This window comes from Siphateles boraxobius, unplaced genomic scaffold (assembly GCF_051911475.1).
Source record: "Siphateles boraxobius isolate OS27281-9 unplaced genomic scaffold, OSU_SipBor_1 29, whole genome shotgun sequence".
Lineage (NCBI taxonomy): Eukaryota > Metazoa > Chordata > Actinopteri > Cypriniformes > Leuciscidae > Siphateles > Siphateles boraxobius.
The window spans coordinates 14,451,545-14,477,005 of NW_027508908.1; the positions used below are offsets into that span (position 1 = coordinate 14,451,545).

At 36.2% G+C, this 25,461-nt stretch overlaps 1 protein-coding gene across 1 annotated transcript; it reads right to left on the minus strand.

Moving 5' to 3' along the window:
* Nucleotides 1-4,590: 4,590 nt before the first annotated feature.
* On the minus strand, nucleotides 4,591-20,681 carry ednraa (endothelin receptor type Aa). Its single transcript, XM_077246675.1, has 8 exons — nucleotides 20,304-20,681; nucleotides 18,577-19,047; nucleotides 16,018-16,145; nucleotides 12,923-13,121; nucleotides 11,412-11,564; nucleotides 10,869-11,002; nucleotides 7,856-7,964; nucleotides 4,591-6,693 (listed from the first exon to the last, which is right to left on the minus strand). The coding sequence occupies exons 2-8, from the start codon at nucleotides 18,985-18,987 to the stop codon at nucleotides 6,556-6,558; spliced, it is 1,272 nt and encodes a 423-aa protein (XP_077102790.1). The 5' UTR covers nucleotides 18,988-19,047; nucleotides 20,304-20,681; the 3' UTR covers nucleotides 4,591-6,555.
* Nucleotides 20,682-25,461: the final 4,780 nt, after the last annotated feature.

Below are 25,461 nucleotides of genomic sequence, written 5' to 3' on the forward strand. Positions count from 1 at the left end.
GCATAGTTAACTAACTAAATTAAGAAACGAGGCGACCTGTGAGTGTTGTAAAGCATTTTGTTTCGATGCCTGAGTGTCGTTTTTCAGAAAGTGAGATACATCTGTCAGCTAAAAAATCAAGAAACGTTAGTTTAGAAATATAATTATCCATAGTTTGTGTAAAATAATAAAGTTGCCTAAATCGTTGTCACAACTTCCCCCACTACCGAGGTGAGTTTTACTGCCGATTTCAAACATGGGCATTTTGAATTTTTGAATCTACTCTGGTGATTAAATTAGCAAAATAGTTTGTATGTCACCCACAACCTGCCCACAGTGCCCTCATTCATTTCAATTAAAAATGATAAACTTTAATTTAGAACTACAAATACAAACAACTAAACAAAACCGACAATGAGGGCCCATTGTGTGGGCAAAGTTAAAGTACATTAGAAAGTATAGTTGCATATATGAGAAAGTATGTGACAGACCTCATGAACATACATGTCTAGTAACTTATTTTTAATAGGCCTAGCTGAAAAGCATGTGATGACATATATAAAATTAAATAACTTGCCAATTCAGATTATACTATTTCTGTCATTCTGTGTGATTGTAAAACAATTTATTTACCAGACATGAAATAATACTTTTTTCCTCAGAGGTTTAAAAATATGTAATTCCTTTATATATATTTTTTTTTTCTCAGAGACTGATTATTTTGTGAAAATTGTATATTATGTGTATTATGGTACTCTTCTGTTACCTTGTCTTTCGATTACTTTTCTGATTTGTGTTGTTCTTTTTCAAGATTTACATCCTGCTAATATCTCCTTTGGTGTTACGTGGAAGAAAGAGCATCATATAAGACCGTCATGATGGTGAGTAAATGATTTAAATTTAAATTTTGGATTAACTGTCACTTTAAGTTTATTGAATTTTACAATGCTATTGAGTTTTACTTAAAATTGTTCTTATGAGAGAAAAGCAAAGATTAATAGAATAGTTTACTGAAGGGGATTTAAACAAAAATGACCTCATAATTGCCCTGAGAACAAGTGAAAGTACAGTGTGAAACAAAGGTGAAATTGGTCAGACTTGGGTGTCTCACTAGATGGCAGTGTGTGGCAACACTTTCCGTGCAGGAGTATCCCATTAATCCATTTGCATCTCTTGTATAAAGTGTTCTAGAACAAAAAACAAGCCAAGTCTCTAAGTCTGTTTTCTTTTTTAGCAGGAAGATTGCGCCACATGTTTTAGTTTGTTTTCCTGAACAACAGAACAGTCGTCAAATTACTGTTTCTAATTAAGATTCCTGGGGTGTGTGAAAAAAAGATGTATTTATTTTTCCCCCTGTGCTAGTCCAATTACGGCAAATGCCATATAAGCGCAAAAGTACATTTTGTAACTGGTTGGAAGAAGGAAAAAAAACAGTTACAACAAAAAAAATCCTGCTTTCAATTTTTAAGTACAATCAACTTGGATGTTTAACTTAAATTACATTAAACTGACTTTTAAAAATGAGCTGAATATTGCATAACTTAAAAAAAATGCTTAACTTATTTTGGTGAGTTAAAGCAATATAAAAACATATATTGTCATAACTTATTGATCATACAATTTTGTACATCACAGAACTCAAGAGTTTATCTTTTTCTGGTCTATAGCTAAACAACTGTTTTATTTCATCAGGAAGCATATGCAAGTATAAAAAGTGCTACTAATATACACAGCACTTTAAAACAGCACAGAATCTTAAAAGTTTTATATGTCTAATTGTTTTGTTTATGCAATTTGTGAAGTCAAAGAGCTTTTCTCAGGCTATATCAAAAGCAAAAGAAAAAGATTGTTTAAAATCAAACCTGTGTATTTACTTGAGTGTGCAATGAGGAATAGCAATAATTTCCAGATGCTTTATTGGGTAGGACTGATTTTATCTTAGACAGTCTCCCCTTGTCAGATCCAGCAGTCCCGCAGAAGACATAAGAGCACAGTTTCACTAGCCTGATGACTTTAATGGTTCTTTTGCATGGAAAATCAGCTTGAGACTTTTCCATGATAAAGCAGAGGCAGGAGCTTGACCTGTAAAACTCAATACTCATTCTTTCCTTTCTCATGCCCTTTTTTATAAGACACAGACTGCAATAAAAAGGTTTAAAAAGACCTTCCGGTAATTTGCCAGTGACAAAAACGTATGGTATGTCTGAAAAATTGGTGTCAATGAAATATTTGAGGACAGAGGGAGATGCACAAGGCTGAAGTATGTGGAGGCAGAACTTTTCCTTTATGTCGCTGCGCTGTCATCATACTGTCCCCCAGTTACAGAAATGGCTCATTGCGATGGGACAGATTGTTCATGAATATTGAATCGATCCTTTTGGCTTTTATAAATTAGAAATCGTTCTTGCCACACTCATGTGAGCGCCTTGTTGCATGACTTGGAGGGATAGCTCTGCAAAATGGCATGTGGGACTCTGCCATGTCTGGGCAGGGAAGACAAACAGGCGCTGTGTTTGAGAAAATTGGATACATATTTAAAGTTTAAACGCCGAGTGACGTCCATAGTTAACATTTCAAGTGACTCCCAGAATGAGATTTCTTCTTCTGTGTTTAGTTCGGATTTAATTTAGACGTCAGTACGTGTTGGGCTAAATGAGGAGAGTGGTTGGATCATGGTTTGTGGCTTTATGTCTTTGGACATGTGAATTACAATCTTCATGAATTGGTGTCATGCCAGATGGATACCTTCAAGACAGAAAAAATAGATAATATACGTTTGATTATTAATTAATCTCAAACATCTGGCCAAAGATGTATGTCAGAAATAGTTTGAGTGTAGAAATGATTCTATCTAGTCCTCAATATTGTAATATTTAAAAAAAAAATATTGTTCTTGGAGCACAGTCATCTCATACATTAATTTTGTGGATGGTTTGAAATCCCTTGCATGAGAGATAAGGTTACCTCATGCTCATAAATAGAGGTGACTGCACTGCACGCTCTCACAGTTAAGACATGTTTTATCCACATATTTGATCCAAATGCCGTTGGTTTCTTGCCTTTTTAAGTGTTATAGCAGTGGTGGTGTGTAATATCAGAAATGTGTTATTAATATAATCCATGGCAAAGCACAGTCTTATTAAAAACTTTCGGATACAGTCAGCGCTTATCTATGTTTGCTGGTAGTTTGGGCTTGGAGAGCTACATATCCTGGGAAAATAAATGATGTGCTTTGTTGAGAGACCTGAGCTGAAGCCAGGATTAAAGAATTATATTATATGTATAGTATACCATGGTCTGTCTGATTTTTTTCCAATGTTTACATTTTTTAATTTCTGGAGAATAAAGTGATAAAAACATTGAATTTAATACAAATGCAGAGCGACATTACAATTTTTACTGACATTAGAACTATTTGATTCTGGGAACTAGACATTTTGATGGCATCAGGGTAAGTTTCTAGAGTGATCTGAGTTGCACGTCAGCTTTTCAATTATTTTTTATTTTATTGTATTTTATTTGATTTTTATTCTATTTTAAAGGCTCCCTGTATTACTTTGCCTTTGAGCTTCATTAGCTTCTTCCTTGGCAGGCTCAGAGGTTCCCACCAAATTCCCCTAACCTAAAACCTTTCGTTCTTCTCCCTGAAGGCAGTTTCACGATAATAAGAAAAATGTATCTCCAATCTCTGAAAAGTCATTTTTGCATTAATATGCTTTCAATAGTAGACTCTCAAAACAGACTTGTCTCTTTTCTAATCCAATTTGTAATTCCATGTGTGATTAAAAAAATGTCTTCAAATAAACAAAAAGACATTTTTATAATAAATTATTAAGTCCATGCTTATTTTGGCTGGTGAACATGGCCCGTTTATATTCAGCCTAGAACATTGTGTTGCAAGGACTTGATGTCAATCAAAAATTATTAGCTTTTTAATTAATACACATTTGTAACTGTTAGAGCATATAACTCTTTTTCAGAGGAATCGTGTTTGAGACCAACAATTTGTCTACTGTGCTTATAAATAAGCATCATCTTCATTTTATGATATTATATAACATTACAAAACCCCAAACAAGCAAATAAAAAAACACATTTATTTTTCCAAACCAATATCAGACTGATATAAACAGTAACTAAAATTGCAAACAGATAATGATTTAAGCTCCACAGTTTACATCAAGGCTTCTAGTATGCCCCGTTCACATCCTCTAGGTTGACACTGATGACCCAGAGGGGCCGTGTTGCCTTGTGGGTCAAAGTGCATCACAAATCACTCCCATACTGGAGCCTCTTCCCAGGCCGAAAACAGACAGCTGTCACAAGGCACATATCTTTTTTTAACACTGAAACCTCGTTACATTTGGAGATAAGACAACATTGCTTTAAGTGGTAGAATCAATAGTGTGGTCCAATACTCTCAAAAATAACTAGCAGCTAATCTAGAAGATTGGACTAATGCTATTACAGTCTATGAGAAGAAGTGTCATGTTTTAACCAGTCAGTCATGATATGTAAAATAAAAAATAATCTATAGTTAATTATCTGTACTGCATAGCATATAGAGTTAACAGATGTTCGGTTGTTATAGTGCTATGTATGTATATATATATATATATATATATATATATATATATATATATATATAACTGTGCAACATTCCTCACTCAGTGGAGGTAAAATTCAACCAATGTGACAAGGATAATCAAATACCACTACAAACATGACCTTTTTTCTTCTTTTTTTCTTTTCTTTTTTTTTCATGCACAAATATACCCCTCAACACTTAGCATGTCAAATTAACAAGACCCATGTAGATCTCTGTCAGAACGTGTACAATGTCATTCATATTAGTTTCAAATTATGTTAAAAAGAAAATGGATTTCTTAAAATTCCTTCTACACTTCTGTTCAAAAGTTTGGGTTTGGTAAGATTTAATAATGTCTTTGAAAGAGATCTCTTCTGCTCACAAAGGTTGTGATTATTTAATAAAAAATACAGTAAAACGGTAATTCTGTAAAATATTAGTATACAATTTGCATTAACTTTTTTCCATTTTAATATTTTTTATTTTATTATATCATTTATTTCTGTGATTGCAAAGCTACATTTTTGGCCTCATTACTCCAGTCTTCAGTGTCACATGACCCTCCAGAAACATTTCTTGTTATTATTAGCAATGTTGAAAACAGTTATTTGATATATTTTTGTCAGGATTGTTTGATGAATAAAAAGTTCAAAAGCATTTATATGAAATGGAAATGTAATTCGAATGTCTTTGCTTAATTAAAGATTAAAGATATACATTTTTTTTTTAAATACTTACTGACCCCAAACATTTGAATTGTGGTGTATATTTTTGGTACAACAAGTTAAATAAAACAAATATTTCAACTTAAAATGCAAATGATATACAAATACTGAGACCATTAAATATTAATAATATTGAAGTAATGTATACAAGGTTAATAGCATGTATGAGTTCTCTTCACAGAACATTCACAGTGTCAAAATAAAACAAAGATATGTTTGTATCTCTGGGGCGTTTTGGTTTTGATTACACAAAAGCCCCCTTTCCCGCGCCCTTATGCTCAATATTTTTTTCTTTTCTTTTACACTATAACCCAGCATTTGTTGCAGTTGGAGTCATTCCTAGAAATTACTCGTAAATCCCACCAAGGTCAAAGTTATTTGCCGCCTCATATCTGGAACAAAATCCAGCTGGTACATTTCACATGTGCCGTATGATCTTCATGTTTTTCTTTTTTTCTTTTTCTTCTTTTATTCTGAGCTTACATATTCATCTAACACCTTTCAAGCATATACACATGAAACCTTATTCGGCATTCAAACGAAAAGGCATATCTTCATTATCTTCCCACTACTCTAAATAAACAGAGGTGACGTCCAGCGCGCAATACGATTCATCTAACAACTAAATAAACTTTGAGCCAGGTAGTAACCTGAAAGTTCCTGTTTTACAAACTAGTTTTGAATCAAGCTTCCATAACTGCATTCAATGTGCTAACAATAACAACCGGACACTGAATTTGAGGGATATGCTGCCCCCTCAGCTGCATGGGAGTTCCTTTGGCAAAGCTTATAAGAAAGAACACAAAAACACACACACACATACAGACAGATTGACCCTCACCACTTCACTCTTCCTTTCTGCAACTTCCTTTCACATCAGACAGTGACGATCCAGAGCTTGTTCATAGTGCAGTATTTACGTAAGGAAAATATGTCGAGCTCCTGATGAGGGTTAATTTGTAGCTGTTAGGTTCAGCTGCATCCTGTTTCTGTTGGTCTTCACTCCCACCACTTCTCTCACACAGAAAAACAACACTCTGAATGTCTGGGAACAGCTGCGCTAGGTCTACGGGAGACTTTAAATATATCAGGTCCATTGTCTGATCTGAAGCTATATATAAAAACAGCCTGATACTGCGCTGAGCACAGGGCCTTTAGTTTCATATGAATGGTTACAATGCTTTCCACCTCAAAGTTTGACACTGATGATGATGATGTCCACTTTTCTAATGCATGTTAAGCATGTAGACCGTCCTCCACCTCTCAGTCGCTGTATTTGCGAAGGCTTCTGTCGGTATTTAGGTTGCCGGGCTCTTGGTTTTTGCACTGAATGCTAGTGCCGTTCACGGGGCCTGAGCTGGATACCTGGTTCTTGGTATGACACCAACAGCACAAGCAGGACTGAAGAGATAAAGATAAAAGGAAAATCATTTGATTGTTGCAACATACTGTAGGCTCATTAGAAAAACATGCTGCTGCTTTGCAAAACATAAACAAAAATGGCATATATGTTATGACCCCAAAACACACCATAGTTCATGATTTGTTAAGTAATACATTTTCACGTTTGCATGACATGGGTTTCTGACACAGTAAACTTGCTCACTAGCTCACCTGGTACAGCATTGCACTTGCGATTCGGAACGCTCAGGTACGAGTCCAGTTAAAAAAAATATGTATGACGACACTCGATTAAAGAGCTGAAAGACTTGTAGAAGTAAGCTAAAATGGCATGGTTTGCTTTTGTTAACACTATTGGTTACGTTTAGAGCAGGGTTTAGTGTAGGTGGTACAATATTTCGAAGGAGATAGCCTAGAGCTTGAACCTTTTAGCGCCACTTGCTGAAAATTTCCGTTTTGAACTGCAACGATAACAGCCAACATTTTAAAATGTTGCCGGTTTTACATTCTTGTTTCGAAAACAATTGAACATGCTTTTAGCACCATTTACGGGACATTTCAATTTGACATTGCTGTAAATTGTGCAAGAAACAATGTAATATTATTTTGCAGAAATGCTGCCCCTCAGGCACTTTTTTTTAACAAGCTTGGTTTGGATTTTAAGCACATTTGTATTGTATTAGAGGTGAATAGGTTGAAATGAATCAGTATTTCTTATCTGCAGCACTAACTTTGGCCCATAGTAAATCAATGTTGAATATTTCTCTTGGACCTACACCATCTCTTGCACAGATCATCAGTTTGCTTGTATTCAGGGCCATGAACTTGGGTTGTCCAACTGAGTTGGTGTTATGGTTTGTCTCACAAACGCTTCAGCTGCATTGTATCTATGGGATCATCCTCATTACTGAAAAGGGGCCCACTTAGGATCTGACATCATTGTCTGTAATTTGCGCTCAGACAACCAGGGCTGGGCATGGCTTATCTCTCTCTGAGAATGACTCACAGGACACCTAAACATTCGTCAATCAAACACAATTTGCTGATTGAATGTTCTGTGGCCGCTGATTTTGCGAAGTCGTGACGTGAGGAAACATATGCATTCACTCATTCTGTATGAGTCGGTTTGCAATGGCTGGTTAATGAAGGAAGAAGCACTCACCTTAAAGCAATTCTTGAACTTCTTGCTGACAAAGTAGAGGATAATGGGGTTGATGCAGGAGTTCACAGTGGCCAAGTTGATGCCAAAATAATCCATGATCAACAGGAAGCTGAAAGTTTGGACACTCGTTTAGTTTTGTTGTGTGTGAGTTTACATACCACTTGTACAATCTACAAGATGTTTGTCATTTTTGAATAAGATGGATTATTTTAGAGATTGCAATCACAAATACTAAATACTAGCTGAAGATTTAAAATGCAACAATTAATTTAAAGCTGAGCTTATTAAAAAAAAATCACACTAGAAATATTATACCATAGTCAAATAAAAAAACATTACTTAAATTATTTAAATTGTATTAATATTGACTTTTAAAATTCCCTGATATTTCCAGGTTTTCAATTATTGTCCTAGCCTGGCTCCGCCCTCCTACGTACTTCCGCTCAATTTTCATTCTCCTTCAGTACTAGCAAAGAGTATAGAAGAACAATAGGCGAAACTCAATAGAACGTTCCATTGCAACGCCAGCGCCCAGCAGCAGCGCTACGCTTCCGCCATTTTGGGGTGAAAGCGCCTCGGCAGTCCACTAGTGTTGATGTGTCGTTCGCGAACGAGCCGCTCTAAAAGCCGATTCTTTGAAAAGAGCCGGACTTCCCATCACTATCCACTAGCTTTTTGCTGCCGCTATGCCAATATCAGCTGCTTTGTATTTTTTTTTTTTAAGTAGCCTACATTAAAGATCAAATCCAAACTGAATGATGACAACACAGAATAGCTACAATCACTAGACTAGTGATCATCAAATCCCTTTTAACAGTTTATTTCACAGACTTAGAGAAGTTTTCTACTTTTTCTCCCACAAAACTTTTAGTATTAACATTACAAACACTGACTTAATACCAACATATAATAGTATGTAAAGGACATGCTATAGCAGATAATTGGGAATGTTGGACAATATTTATATATAACAGCAATAGAATAGCTTTACAGTCAACTGTTTTTTGTTTGTTTGTTTTGTTGCAGTATACTATCTTATATTAATAACCGTTAAAGCAAGACTATGTAAACAAAAAAACACAGCCACTGTCCATCATGTTCTATAAGATCATCATGTTTGTTGCATGATCCAGGGGATTACCCATACAGAAATGTAATGTCAATATAAGTAAATTACATATATAGCCTAATGTCAGTGCCCATGTATGTCTGCTGCCTATATGAGAATATATGCAAAATTCATATAAAACACATAGACATATATGAAACAATATAGCAAAAATGCCCGTTTTCATGTAAGTGCCATATATTTTCCCGTATATGCACATAAATGTTAAATATATCAAGCCTAAGACGCATATGTATGCATATATGTACTTATTTCAATGCATCAGTATCACATGCATGTATGTTTACATGTTATTAAATATGTGGGAAACAAATATGTATGTCACATATTTATACTTAATGTTGTCCATATATGCGAGAAATACTATAGCCTACTCTGTAATATATGCAGATATATGGTATCATATATACAGTAGATTAACTCAAATATTTTCTTCACATGTTTGGACACATACATGTTCTATGTTGCAGGCATAGGCTATATTGTGTTCTCAGATAAGTCAAATATATATATAGATATATGTCATGCTTTTAAAATATAACATATATTACATTAAATTTTTGTATGGGTAAAAAGTACAAAATATATTTCAGGCCTAGTGGAGTTGGTAAGTAATAAATGTGTAAAATTGCATTAAATGGAAATACTCAATAAACCAAGAAAAAACTACCTCAAATGTGTATTTAATGATTTGATTAACTGTTATCTGTGCTGTTGTCCAGTAACTCCAGTTGGAATTTTCACCCCAAAATGGCGGCCGCGCTACCGAAACGCCACCTAGTGGCTGTTTCCAAAAAAGCATTAGAGTTTCGCTTCTCGTTCTTCTATACTCTTTGGTACTAGGTCTGGGATTGTGCTGTAGTCTTTTGTTTTCTCCGATCATTTTTTTACCGGGCCAATCAGCGAACAGAGGGAGTGGCTGAGAACAATGACGTTGATGTTGTACGTTATTTTGAGTTGTAGTTGTATGGCAGCGGAGAAAGATGCGAGCGAATCCATCCGGTCCGTTGTGGCAACGCTGCCGAATATCAAGACGTTCAAGCCAGAGCAAGAACAATCTTTGCTTAGTTTTGTTGGTGGCCATGATGTTGTGCCCCTCCTCCCAACGGGGTTCGGGAAAAGTTTGATTTTCCAGCTCACTCCGTTAGTGGTGAATGAGTTGGCTATGGCAAACGCTAGGCTTACGTCACGACCAAACGTTAGTGATTGGCATGGCAGATGCAGAGAGACTCTGGGCAGATCCAATAGTTTTAGACTTCAATAGTGTACCCGCCTACAAGGAAGTTAACGCTTGTCAATGGAGCGGTGCCAGACTCTATGTACAAATTAAATGTACGAGGGTCTGGTGGGACCAGGCTATTATTGTCCCTGATCTGTACTGAAAAGGGAAGCTCCCCAATAATCTTGACAGAAATTCCTTAAGATCCTGTAGTCTTGGTTTCTCCAACTGTGGCTATATGATGTCTTCAGTGGCCAACTAAGGGACTCATACACAACTATCACTATTAATGCATAACTATATATATATATATATGTTTTGTATGTCCCATTTGAATATTCCTGTTAACTCTAAACAGTACAATTTGTGTAAATTAGTATATTATTTTGTCTTGTGGAATATAATGAAATACTGTGTTTTAAGCAGTCTTTTTAATGACAGTACTACATTTAAAATATATGTTTTATATATCTTATTTTTACGATTTTATCTAATTTATCTTTTTATTTTGTTTGAAAAAGTTACAAGTCTTACATCTTCTATTAGGGATTAGACTTAACCCTAACTTATTAGCACATCTGTAAACACTTTAGTTCAAACTATAACTTGTATGTCAAGAAATAAGTGCCATGCACATAAAATAAATCAGTCGAAGGCTCACTCACTTGAGTAGGTCACAACGTCTTTCATCAGTTGGAACATAAACCATTTTCTTCAACAGTCTACTGAGATGAAGGGGGAACCAGCAAAGAGCAAAGATCAGCACTAAACAGAAGACTGCTTTAGCCACTTCACGCCGCTGAAAAACATAAACAAGCCATTAGAACCGCTGTATGTTCAGTGTTATATAATGTACTCTCAGAGATATTACTTTTACAGACTTTATTACATATATAACAGGCTAAAAAGATTATTATAATATCATCTAATTCAAGGATGGGCAACTTCAGTCCTGGAGGGCCGCTGCTCTGCAGAGTTTAGTTCCAACCCTAATCAAATACATCTGATTAGGTTAATCAAGGTCTCCAGAATAACTAAAAAACTGCAGGACACTGGCAACTCCAGGACCGAAGTTGCCCATCCATGATCTAATTGTTTATAAAGACAATTAGACACAATATTACTGTGCACTTTGCAGTAATACTCCCATGTTTGAATTCTACGGACTTGAAGGTTTATGACCATTAGTATTAAGGACTTTTTCTTACCTGTTTAAGGTGTTCACTGAGGACGATCCGAAGGCTTCCTTTTCTACGGTGGAGCATTTCACATGTCATGAGGGTGTAGAAAACAGCTGTGCAGGCCAGTGGCACGCAGAAGTAAAAGCCAAATAACCACCAGTCTTTCAAATCTACATATAACTGAAAGCAGATGAAAGACATTCACAGTATCCATTAAGTTTACAGTAAAAAAAAAAAAGGAAAAAAGTTACGGTCATGATGCAGTGTTTACAGCCAATGAGAGATCATTTAAGGGAGTTGTCACAGCACTATTTTGTTATACGAACATGAATTGTTAGCTTATTTAAAGTAGTAAAATATAGCAAAAATGCCCTCAGAAGACTTAAGTTTTGTTTTAACTGTGAGCTTAAACTTTTGATGCTTAGAAGCCGGAGGCAACAAACCGGTAAGAAAAAAGAAAGAAATGGATTCGAAAAAAAAGAAGAAGAATACATTCTAGCTTAAAATGATATAGAATAAATTTGGGGTCAGTAAGATTTTTCTTCCTCTTTTAAACATTTGTTACAAAAAAAGTCTATTTCAAATAAATGCTGTTCATTTGAAATTTCTATTCATTAAAAAATCCTGGGGGAAAAAACTATAATTGTTTCCATTAAATATTGAGCAGCACACTTGTTTTTAACTGTGATAATAATAAGAAATGTTGCTTGAGAAACAAATCTGCATATTATAATGATTTCTGTGACACTGAAGACTGGAGTAATTCAGCTTTTTCATCACAGGAATAACATTACATTTTATAAATATAATATAAATATAATAAAATACACATTTTATTGTATTTTTTTTTAATTTCAGTATTGTAAAATATAGGGTTTATTCTTGTTTGTTTGTTTTTTACTTAGCAGTTAAATTAAAATTTTTCCAATGATTTACTTATTTGTAGCCATGCAATAAACAGGAAAAGCATTTTGTGTTGCATCATATCACCCTGCTGGGTTTATTTTATGATAATAATCAGCTGACCTTACATTATCCCTAGGTCCTTATACCATAACTGTTTCACATATAAAACAGTGCTCAAAGTGAAAACAATTCATTGTTAATTTCATTTTTATAATTTCATTTGTGCTGTATTAAATTGTCTCATCTGAATTGTCTATGTTTTCTGAGATTAATGGCAGGGTTCATATGAGAGAATGAACTTGGTTTCTCATCCCCACATATGGCTCTGCTTGAGAAAGATACATCAGCTTGTAATTGCACTCATGGTCTGCTATCAATTTACTTCTTTGGACTGAACAAAGAAAAAGAAATCTCCAGATATCGTCTCCATGGGAAAACTGAAGAAAACTCCAAAGGTTTTACTCTTATCCCCTGCATTGTCTCTGATTTACTCAAAATGTTGCTCTCAAGATCAAAGTTTGTAAATGATGACAGAAATCGTGCATAGCATCCTGCTCGAGGTCAACCACTTGAGTGTTTATGTGAATGAACGGAAAGTACGTCAGCATGACATCCATCCCATTAAAGCTTACCCTCGTGAAGTTACTTTCAGGCTTGAGCATACAAGTGTGGATGGTTTGGTTTTTGTAGTTGAATGTGATCATGTTGAAGACTATTGCCTCTGGTACAGCCAAGATAATAGACAGGACCCAAATGGAGATGATCTCAATGGCAGTAAAGAGGGGAATGCCAACCCCCTGCACTCTGCTCCAGGAGGCTACAGCCCTGTACCTGAGCCACAAAAACAAAACTCTCATGAGATTGCTCATCTGTTTTAACATTTCACAACAGAAACATGTCATTAGCTGTTGTCATCCAAAGATGTGCATTTAACGTATGCGCAAAAAGTGGAGTATTGCATAAAACAATTGCGAAATTTCTATCTCACACTATAAATGATATGATCAATAAGACAACATGTTTTTACATTGCTTTCACTCATTGCCTCGAGAGAGGCTTCGTCCTGCTCGCCACACTCATTAAAATAAGTTAAGCCATTTTCAACTTTTATTATGATATACAAGATTCAACTCATTTTTTAAGTCAGTTTAATGTAATTTAAGTTGAAATGACTTAAACATCAAAGTTGATTGTACTTAAAAAATGTCACGACAGCAACTTTGTTTTTAACTGTGCATGTACTGTATTTAAGAGAATACAATTGTCACTTATAAATTGGCTCAATATATCTAATAAAAATGTAAGTTGCTGCAATCGGGGAAGCCACTGTGGCTCTTTTCTCGTACATTATACATTACTTGTGCCTAGGAGCATGCAGACGAAATGCAATGAATGCTGTCGTGTTATCTTGCATGTGAGACAGTTCTGGGAGGTAATTATCCCCAACAATTTGATGACAGACTTTGGCTCAGGCATTTCAGAATGACCAAACAAACATTTAAGATGCTGTGCAATGAAAATTTAGTTTTTTGTTGTTGTTGTTTTTGCACATCAAGGGATTTGGTTTTTTTTTTGGTAAATGTGTTTCCATCATTATGTACATCCTCTTATCGAATAAATAAAGAAAATCCTTTTTTTTTTCATCCTGCGATATACCAGACTTTGTATGAAATAGATTGATGGAAAGATCCACTTTATATGAACTAAACATCTCTGAATGAACTCAGAGACGTATGTATAATCTACAACACCATTTATTTTATTTTTTTACATCAACACCTGCAAAGCTTGACTGATCAGATTCCTATCGTGTGGGAAAGCTTCATGTGAAAATATTGCCGTGCGTGCAGCTGTGCCAACTTTCAGCTACTGGTTTACAGCTACAGTATCTAAGATTAATGAAAAGGCTGCTTTGCATTGTAATATGCATATTACTAAAATGCTCACAGATATACTTCAGCTGTTTGTTCGGATATAGTCACTGGATTGCCTGGCTGCTTGTTTCCCTTTGCTCAAAGTCATGTTTGCTTGTTTGTTTCATTAATATCTTTTCTCTTGTGGGTAATTCTGTAAAACGGTGCATCAAGATTTTATATAACTATATATATTTTTTATAACTCATTTTAATATTCCTGTTCAACAACAATGGGACATTTATATTTCACTAAGTAGAGATGTATCCACTTTGCCAAAACAAAGACGGATAAGAAAGACATGATATGTAAGCTCACGCAACATGGGGAGAACGGATCGGATGAGATGTGCTGTGCATTTCCTCGGCATGATTCAGAAACTAATTGAAAGCGGCTGTGCTGTTGTGAAATTAAGTCCAGCCGTTTGATTCAAGTGATTCATTCTTTAAAAATTGTGACGGGCTGCTAGACATTCGTGGCTCAGATTCACTATTATGGTTCTAAATGTCATTGAAACCTCATTCACACGGGAAAAAAGTTGATGGATATTATATTGTCTTTTTTTAATATAAAGTCCTATTAATTAGTATATCTGAAGGAGCTCAAATTACATTGTGGTTTTTTGTCAAAAGATAATTTTCACTTTTGTTTTTGGCTTATACAGTATCTCAACAATTTGGCCAAAAGACAACATTTTAGTTTAGTTTTATTGTTTAGACTTACGAAAAGATAACAACCATTCTTCCTTCTTTGTGGTAGCCTTTAAACTGAAGTGGGCAGGTGGCTTCAGGCTCCTGATGAGGAAAATACTTTATAATGAGAGGTGCCCATTAGAGCTGACCTTATAAACTGGAGGAAGTGCCCTGATTCAAGAACTGGACGAGCTCACGTCCTGCCTTTTCCTCTAAACCACATGCGCAAATGCACTAATGTTTCCTGAGAAGGTTTTCATTGGAACCACCCTGATCAAGATGATACGGGAAACACAGTTTTTTTTTTGTTTTTTTTTTCATTTCATACAAAATTCTTAATTTAAATGCCAAGAGATCTCTGGTTTTAAAATGGTGGATAAATTGAAAAGAAAGAAATTAAGCTACTTTTTGACAAATTACCTGTATGTAATGTGAGCTTCTACAGTCAAAATAATTACAAATTAATTTTCTAAACAACTACAAAATATAGAGATAAACAACAGTGTTCAATGAAATAAATGTACTCAAACCTGGATTGTAAGCTTTTATTGTTAATTGTTTTTGCTGATAAAGTATGTGCTCTATTTCATGGCAGAATACAATGCTTCCACAATGTTTAGTACTTATGAGAATAAAAAAATATAGTCTGAAAAGTTAGGTCATGCTTGGTTTGAAGATGTACAATAAGCATACAGTGAGATTGAGACAAGTATTGTGAAATATATATATATATATATATATATATATATATATATATATATATATATATATATATATATATTTAATATATATATATCTGAAATATAGCTAAGAGGAAGAGTGAAATATTATAACATATCTAGGCCTAAAACCATAAACCCAGTTTCTGACCTTTGTCTCTCCCTGACCCTAAGGCCTCGGCTTTGAAATTTGAACCTTTAACCTCAAGGAGGCCTGATGTTTGAAGGTCAAATTAAAGAAAGGTGTGTAGGTAGCTTTTTTATTAGATGATTTTCTCTCATCATCAGTAGAACAACTCTTTGACAATTTAAAGATTGTGAAAATAAATCAGAAAAGGCAAGTTTTTAAAATGAGGTTTAGAACATGTAGCAAATATTTAAAAAATGTGAAGCAGTGATTTACCTGTCCACACTCAAAGCACACAGATTGAGTACTGTAATCCCAACAGATGCTTTCTGGAGGAATGGAACCAGTTTGCACAGGAAGAGTCCAAATGAGCTGTCATCAAATGGCCATTTTGTGAAAAGCAGCTGCAAGAAAAAAAGAATTGTTCATTTATATGATTCCTCAGCCATATGACCCACAAGCTCTAGTAGAATACATTGCATTGAGATAAATGAAATTTGGATGAATTGAACACCATTTTCTTATTATTTTAAGCACTTATATCTGTACATTTATTTATAAAGTTGGAATGAAATGAAGATTTTTAGGCTAACCATAATTGAGGCAGTCTACATTTCTGGAATTTGCTGGTTTCTGAAACCGTTTTACTTAAATAAGTAGCAGAAGACTCTCTGTTCCCGTTTTTGGCCTTAAGGGCACACATCTTGTCTTGATGAAAGTGGTTTAGTGCAGTTGCAATAGCTACTTGTATATCAGCTCTGGCACTTCTTTGTTTGTTGTGTACTTTTTCTAGTCTTCACCTTGGAAGACGCTAATAGTGTTGAAAACAAAATACTCATGTCTTCTTTTTTGAAGTGTACCCCATTTTGAAATGAAGTTTTGTGTCAGTAGAAGGTTTGTGTTTTGTTGGTTTGGACTCCTGCATAGTCTCATCATTCAAGTGGCCTTGACAGGGTTCTTTGAAAGGGCGTTGTCTTTTGTTAAACAGGAAAAGTATGTGGATTATGTTCAGGTTTAGAAAGGAAGCTCTTCACGGGTGTATCCTGGCCCTGTTTGTATGAGGAGTGTGGAGTTTAGCACAGATGGAGTGTGTATGTGCATTTGATGTATATTGGAAGTCAGTGGTCTGGAGTGCACCGAAGTCTGTGCGTCACAATACAAGAGATGCTAACTGCCACACTTCCGTTTTAAAACACTGTTGTTGTTTGAGCTTTCAATGTTAAATGGACACCTTCCATCCTAATAGAGACGCTCTCTGGATCTCCACCCAACATCCTGTTGAAAAGTTCCTCAAAATGAAAAATTGGAAGATTTTAACACAAACATTCTGTGCTAATGTGTTTTATTTTTTATTGTTTTTAACATTATAAATCAAACAGATAGACTACAGATAGGAAATTTGACCCGGGTCAATTATGCATAAGAAAGTCCAAGATAAAGAAAAAAAATCTAGTTAAAAACATATTTACATATACAATTTTGATGAAAAGTTTCAGTATATGACTCTAAAAATGTAATGTGGTGTATCCATCAAGTAAAAAGTGCATCAACAAAAATAAATAAGTAAATGCATCTAAAAGTCCCCCTGTCTTAAAAATCAAGTATTTGATGTTTTTTATGTCTATGTGGTGTTTTTAATGTGCTTTAAGACAAACCATGTGCAAATTCATGTCAACACCATTGCTGAGTATTTTCTCCTTAAAACTGCAGTGAACCAAAGACTTAAAAACACGGTTTGAAATTGCAGGTGTTTCTGACTTCACAACAAACTACCTTGTAACCAATCACTTCAAAGTGTGATCGTCAACGAGTGGATCTCTGAGCTGATGTGAGACAAACATTTTTTTTGAATATTTTCATTTTTTAGGGAGTAGATTACTGGCTACATGGGGACTTTAATCGTTCTTAAAAAAAAAAAAAAAAAAAGTTTTTAATATATTTTTTGGGGGGGTCACACCAACCCCAAATATTATAAATAAGTTGTGTGTATGCATATATGTGTGTGTGTGTATATATATATATATATATATATATATATATATATATATATATATATATATATATATATATATTAATTCTAACACATGAATTGAAAAAAATATGCCCTACATTTAAAAGGTCATTGTATGTCTGAATTTCACTTTTAATGTTGAAAAAATAGAGCATCACATCACTGACGCATCTGCTAGAGGCCTCTGTTCACTGTCAAGTACTGCGTTCACTGATGAGCAGAGTATTAGACAAGGGAATGTTGGCTAGTGATGAAGCATTAGTCAAAACAGGGCTGTTCATTTGGACGATGGCCCTTCAATCCTCTGTTTATTTTATCAGGCCATATCCCTGCTGTACTCATCACAAAAGCCTTAGTAACCGTAATAGGACGGCCCTGGAGATAAAGTCTGAATGACCGTATAATTATAGGGTCCTTGCCCTTTGAATAAGCACCCTCCCAGCTTCCTCTGCCAGCTCATTCTCCCTTCCTGTGCTCAAGTACTCTCTTTTGTATTGTACCGTATGCACTCTTAAAAATGAAGGTTCCAAAAGAGGGTTTTCAGAAATGCCATAAAATAAACGTTTTTGATTCCGCAAAGAATCTTTCAGTCGACATTTCTTAAAATAACCCTTTTTTTTATGTGAAGGACAATATGATAACCCTTTTTCCGCTACAAAGAACCTTTTGTACAATGGAAACATTCCATTGAGGTTAAAGGTTCCTCATGGGACCATAGATGCAAATAAAGAACCTTTATTTTTAAGAGTGTTGGCTGGTCTTTCTGTCTGGTTTGTGAAAAAAATCCCTTATATAAAAAAATAATTAAGAACAAAGGTGCCTACCTTGTAGACATTGATAGGGATGTCTATAGTGATATAGATGAGGTCTCCAAGAGCCAGGCTGGCGATGAGGGCATTGGGTCCATTTCTCATGCACTTGTTTTGGTAAATAATCCTCAGCAAGGTGGCGTTACCCACCATTCCCACCACAAACACGACACAGGAAATAATTGTGTTAATATACTTAAAATAGAGCTTGATGGAAGTGGGATCCTTGCAGGGTGGAAGTCTGGTATTGTTATCCAGCAGGGCCTTTTTGGTGGTGGGCTGCAGACCCTTATGCCCATTGGTTATTGAGCTTTTTGACAGTTTAAGAAAACTGTTCTGGACCTCCTCTGTTTTGTTCATCTGACATATTCCACCAGTGGCCAGGACGGCCATTAGCAAAAACAATTGTAGTGTCATAATGCCCATTGCAGAATACAGTTTGCTCTTTGATTTCCAGATGAGGTGTTAAGATCCTGATTAGTGCAGCTGTGGCAAAAGAAACAACAGGGCGGACATCAAAAACACATAATGTTGTAAAGTTTAGTTTGTCACAGCTCACAAACACGCAAAATAAAGAGACATGCGATGCAGGCCTCAGAATGAAACAAAATCAAAGAGAATTACTTAAAAGTATAACACTAGATGCGCAAAACTTCAACACAACTTCAAAAGGGATTTAGTGGAGGAGCACAGATGGAGAGTGCCAGTACGAGTTACTGTCATGCTATGGGGACGAGACGTTGCATTTCCTGTCATCCCCGGCAAGTACCCATCAGTGCTGGCATGGTGCTAGTGGCACAGCACCAAGCTTTTGTTTTTTCATTTGTAATTTTAAAAATGCACCCGTTGCATGGCTTTCATCACTTCGGTTTCCTCAACACACATTTCCGCTCTGGTTTGTGCTTGGCATTCATTAGGGCAGTTTCCCAAACTTAAACATGACAAAAAATGTCTTTTTGAATTTCACTATAGAAAATGTTCTAGTAATTTACAACAGCTTAATAACAATTCAGTTTCATATCAATCAGATACCTTTTTGATAACACTTTACAATAAGGTTCCATTTGTTAGATATCATGAACTAATATTACATCTAAATAATTTATTAATCTTAGTTAATGTTGATTTAAACATTTACCATTACTAAATTATTAAAAGTTATATCTGTTAATGTTATTTAACAGACCTGAGCTAACATGAACTCACAATTAAGAGTTTGATTTGTTTGTTTATTAACAAATATTAACAAATATTAATAAATACCGTAACAAATCTATTTCTCAATGTTGGTACCAAAAAATATTTTAACATTACAGTGAAGTCATATACATTTCATTAGAAATGCTGTTCGATAAGAGCATTAAATGTCTATTTTATATTCTTAAAAAGTTGCTAATCACAAAAAAATAATCTCTTTCAAATAAGTTGTGCAATTTTATCAATAACAAATGTAGCCTATTTGTACACAAGAATCACAAGTGAGGAAAGTTAATCAACTCTCATCTTGTTTGGAATCATTTGAAACCCCCTTTTTAATATCTTGACAGCAAAGGAACACTTCTGAGCCAAGATGTGTTTCCTGTTCAAAGTCCCTGCCACCACCTGGTACACAAGGAAGTATTTAGTAGACAGCCCTTCAAGTAGCATCTCAGTTTAGCATCAGCTAGGCACTAAAGAGATCCTTAACGGCACATAAACTGTTATACTTATGAATTATAAATGCCATCTGGTTTTTCACCTACCGCTCCTTAAATGTCTGCCTTCCCCAGGATCCCGTCAGTCAATCAGTCAGTGAGTTAGTTAGACGAATATTCGGCTAGAGCTCCCCAGACATCTGTGTGGTATCATATGAGTAATTAACCAACTATCAAAGTGTAGCAAGATCCCATTTGGACGCAACGACGCACCAAAGCTGCTGTGAAGGGGCTGCGCATTCTGTCTCCAGCTTTTCCTGTGGAGAGTTGCTGTGTGTGTGTGTACGTGTGTGTATGTGAGTGTTTAAGAGAGAGCATTTTGACGGGGTGGGATTGCAATTCTCCACCTCCCCCCTCGGCCGGGAGGGGGGCCCCAAAGGAAACACCAGCGCTCGGTGAGGCACAGCCTGCCTGACTGTCAACAGTCAGCCGAAGCTTGGGAAGCATCAGGAGGAATTACAAATCCTCTCCTGTGGTTTGCCGTCTTTCTCTCCCTCGATCTTTGTCGTTTTCTTTCTCTCGCACTGACAGAGCCCCTGCCACCATGTCATAACCTTCTCCCAAATGATCAGCAGCGATATTTGCATCTGACAAACTCACCTACGAGTCCTTTGCTTTAGATGCGATACTGACTGATATGCAGGAGGGGTTGTGGGGGACGGTGGTGGGATTGAGAGCCAAATATGCCTTGAACTTTGTATGCCTGAAATATCACAATGTGGGTGGTCAGACTCAGGGGAAACTTGATTGCTCATGTGAACATAAAAGCCCACATAAGCCTTGGGTTCAAGTCTGCCTTATACCAGCCTTACATAAATTGAAGCTATTTTGGATTATTTTTCATTATGTGCTCTGGCAGCATGATAAGCTGTCTTTAAGAAGGTCGATTGGAACAACAAGCTCATCTAAAGCAAAGTTCCTGGCTGACTACATCACTGTCCATTATGCAACCCAAACATCCATGCCTAGTAAAATGGGCCATTATCAATATGGGGTCTAAGTGCAGCCAGGAAGGGCTTATCAGTACTGTAAACAGGCACCTAAGCTGAAACTGCAACTGTACTTGTTTCTAATAAAACATTGACCTGAATATCATTAAAACTTTCTGGTATATGGTAATATTTTATTTATGCCTAATGCCTCCTCATTACTAAAGCTTTATTCAGTTGTCTTGAGATTTAGAGGTTTATCTGTATGCAAGGGTTGATTGAACCTATCTGACAACATGTAGACTGTTCTATTGGTAAACATGTATTAACAAAGCACTAATTTGTTTGTTGCCTTCATATCTAACAACATAGGTTAATTAATTCAAATATGTTAATACAGTCAGCTGGTATATTGTTTTCAGCACTGCCTGTCAAAGATTTTAAAACAGATTTTGGAAAGCATTCAGTGCTTTAAGCATGTGCTTATATTTAAGCATAAATATATTATGTTTACCAAGGCTGCATTTATTTGATCAAAAATACAGTGACAACAGTAATAACCAGTCAGTCAACAGACCGAAAACCAGTCAGTATCTGGTGTGACCAACATTTGCCTCACACAGTGCAACACATCTCCTTCGCATAGAGTCGATCAGGTTGTTAATTGTGGCCTGTGGAATATTGGTCCACTCCTCTTCAATGGCTGTGTGAAGTTGCTGGATATTTGCAGGACCTGGAACACGTTGTCGTATATGCCGATGCAGAGCATCCCAAACATGCTCAATGGGTGACATGTCCGGTGAGTATGCTGGCCATGCAAGATCTGGGATGTTTTCAGCTTCTAGGAATTGTGGACAGATCTTTGCAACATGGGGCTCTGCATTATCATGCTGCAACATGAGGTGATGGTCGTGGATGAATGGCGCAACAATGGGCCTCAGGATCTCGTCACGGTATCTCTGTGCATTCAAAATTCCATTAATAAAATTCACCTGTGTTTTTTGTCTGTAACATACGCCTGCCCATACCATAACCCCACCACCACCATGGGCCACTCGATCCAAAACGCTGTCATCAGCAAACCACTCACCCACACAACTCCATACACACTGTCTGCTATCTGCCCTGTACAGTGAAAAACGTGATTCATCCGTGAAGAGAACACTTCTCCAAAGTGCCAGACGCCATCAAATGTTATCATTTGCCCACTCAAGTCGGTTACGACGACGAAGTGCAGTCAGGTCAAGACCCCGATGAGTACAACAAGCATGCAGATGAGCATCCCTGAGATGGTTTCTGACAGTTTGTGCAGAAATTCTTTGGTTATGCAAACCGATTGTTGCAGCAGCTGCCCGGGTGGCTGGTCTCAGACGATCTTGGAGGTGAAGATGCTGGATGTGGAGGTCCTGGGCTGGTGTGGTTACACGTGGTCTGCGGTTGTGAGACTGGTTGTATGTACTGCCAAATTCTCTGAAATGCCTTTGGAGACGGTTTATGGTTGAGAAATGAACAATCAATCCACGGGCAACAGCTCTGGTGGACATTCCTTCAGTCAGTATGCAAAATTGCACGCTCCCTCAAAACTTGCAACATCTGTGGCATTGTGCTGCGTGATAAAACTGCACATTTTAGAGTGGCCTTTTATTGTGGCCAGCCTAAGGCACACCTGTGCAATATTCATGCTGTCTAAGTAGCATCTTGATATGCCACACCTGTGAGGTGGATGGATTATCTCGGCAAAGGAGACGTGCAGATTTGTGAACAATATTTGAGAGAAACAGGACTTTTGTGTACATGGAAAAAGTCTTAGATCTTTGAGTTCAGCTCATGAAAAATGGGGGCAAAAACAAAAGTGTTGCGTTTATAATTTTGTTCAGTATATTTAAATGTAAAACTTTTGAACATTATGTTATGTTATATTTTATATCATATTATACTATACTATCTTATCCTTTCCTATCCTATCTGTAGGAGCCTAATTGAGCTTTGAGTTGATTTCATGTTTATTTCTCGTTAATAATGGTGTGTGTCTGTGGATGAATGAGTGAGTGATTACATGACCACAGGTCTGTTTACTGCCACATAAAGGATGGTTGGGAGGCTGAAGGTGGAGCCCAAAGGAAAAGGCCTTAAAGACAGGAAGCCACAGTATCTGGGTGTGGCTGAGAGGGCAAATAGTCATTTGAACGTGTGGTGGTGTGCCGTGTGGTTCCATGACGTGACAAGCCGTTAGTTACCATATAAGCCAGACTACTATTGTTTAATTCTTTGTGTTATTTTTGCCTCAAGTTTTTTGTAACATTATATCTACACCAATAACAATAAATGGTCATTGGACAAACTGGATTAACTTCTACTCCTCATCTATACAACTGCACGCGTCAAACTATATCCAGCTCAGCCAACAGTAGTAGCAAATGGGGAACAAAGGTCCAAAAGGAAAAGGCCTACTACATTTAGTCAAAAGACTGTCCTATACTATACTATATTATATCTGTGATACCTCGCAAGTGTCATATTTTCTTTTGTTTATTTTTTCCCCCTTTTTTTCATTTTTGGTCTACTGGTCTAATCTAGCATTGACCGCATAGCAGCAATAGTCTGTCGGTCCTAATCAACAATGTACAAAGACTAAAAAAAGACTGTTACTTCCCAAATAGTAAATAAATAAAAATCCCAAATAGTTATCCTTTGTCCATCTAACTCATATTCTCATCACGTTTCAACATGGCCAAATGCTATGGGCAGTGTAATTCCCCCTTTCATTCCATTTGTGCGCGCATCTTTTAATTGGAGTGTTCATTTGCAGCAAATCAGCCTGCTTAGTATTAATTGTGACTTAATTGGGTAATACTAATATTTATTGCCATTCAATTTTAAAACGATTGTGTTTTCTTTAATTGTAGGCATGAATTCATAATAGCTCTTGAATAAGTCACGGTCAACAGTGGCATATATTTTATTAATCGTAACGTGATTTGCTGACAGGATCCTTTTTCACAGAGTCCCTCAAGTCTGCTGGTAGTTTCAATGGTGTCACAACTTTTTGGGGAGAGATAGAGAGAGAGAGAACGAGAGTGTGTGTGTGTGAGAGAGAGAGAGAGAGTTGAGTTTGGAGTCTTTGTTAATCAAGACATTAATATATAAAATGATGAAACCTTTACCTGGTCCCAGTTGTTTTGGGCTTTCATGTTGTTGTGCTGTTGTTGTTTGGGCTCTTCATCTGGTATTAATGGCATTCTGTCTGAACTCAAAGATGGCAGGCTGCCTGGTAATTCATATGCTTGTTCTCTGATGGCATCTGTGAAAATGTGCTCCGTGCATATTGGTACATACCCTGTGGGAGGGAGCAGGAGCTCAAACCTCTGACTGAGTGGGATGTACGCGGTTTCATAACTGGGGCATTTGCACCAAAAACAAAAGAGAGAGGGAGGGAGAAAGAAAGATTGGGAAAGAAGGCCAATTTGATTTTCTTATCTGGTGACTGTGATTGACATTCTGACACAGATGATGGTACTGGACTGAAGAACCAGTGGCGAATAGTTCGTGTTGAAGTATTGAAGATATTAGAATATTGTAATGAATCATATGAAACAATTAGCACACCCACACATTCAAATTGTGAATATCAAACTTCTGTTTTCTATACAAGCAGAGTGGATTTAAACTTCTAAGCTCCAATAAAAAAATCACAATTGTAATCCAAATGAGTGCTGTATTCCGAGTCTTTGTACTGAAACAATACACATTTTCTGCACCTTCATCTCTGCCATTCCAGTTGCATCTAATTTCAATAATGCTCTATTGCAATCAGTCATGTGACATGGAAGAACCAGTGTCAAACCTCATGACACCTTTTTTTTAACATTGACTTAAAGTATGTTTCTCACATAAACTTATCATATGACTTCAGTAGAGACAGAATACTCTGAACATCTGAAGGTTAAATAAAATATAAGGGTTAGATCAGAGATAGCTTACAATTTCAGGTTAGCACTTTCATACCACTTTCACTGATAGACTACGTTTATGTTACTTCAAGGTGCTTTTTTGCTATTTTTGGAGTTCGAAAAATCACTACGTGAGCGTCTCTTTTTCATGCAATATTTTGCTTAACACTTCTTGTTTTCGTAACAAAGAAAAGAATAAAAACACGGAACAGCATGAAAGTGAGTGAATTGTGATGTCGTTTTCTTTTTTTTGTGGAACTATTCCGACTGCCCAGCATCTGAGGACAGCAGATAATTATTTACACTGGCAGTTTTCTTCTTAAGTTA

Excerpts from the sequence above, each read along its gene's own strand:
- ednraa (XM_077246675.1), bottom strand. The coding sequence starts at position 18,987 with ATGGGCATTATGACACTACAATTGTTTTTGCTAATGGCCGTCCTGGCC. Across the intron at positions 16,146-18,576 it reads TCCCTATCAATGTCTACAAG|CTGCTTTTCACAAAATGGCC; the intron begins GTAGGCACCTTT and ends TTTTTCTTGCAG. Across the intron at positions 7,965-10,868 it reads AGACGTTGTGACCTACTCAA|CTTCCTGTTGATCATGGATT; the intron begins GTGAGTGAGCCT and ends CCAAACTTTCAG.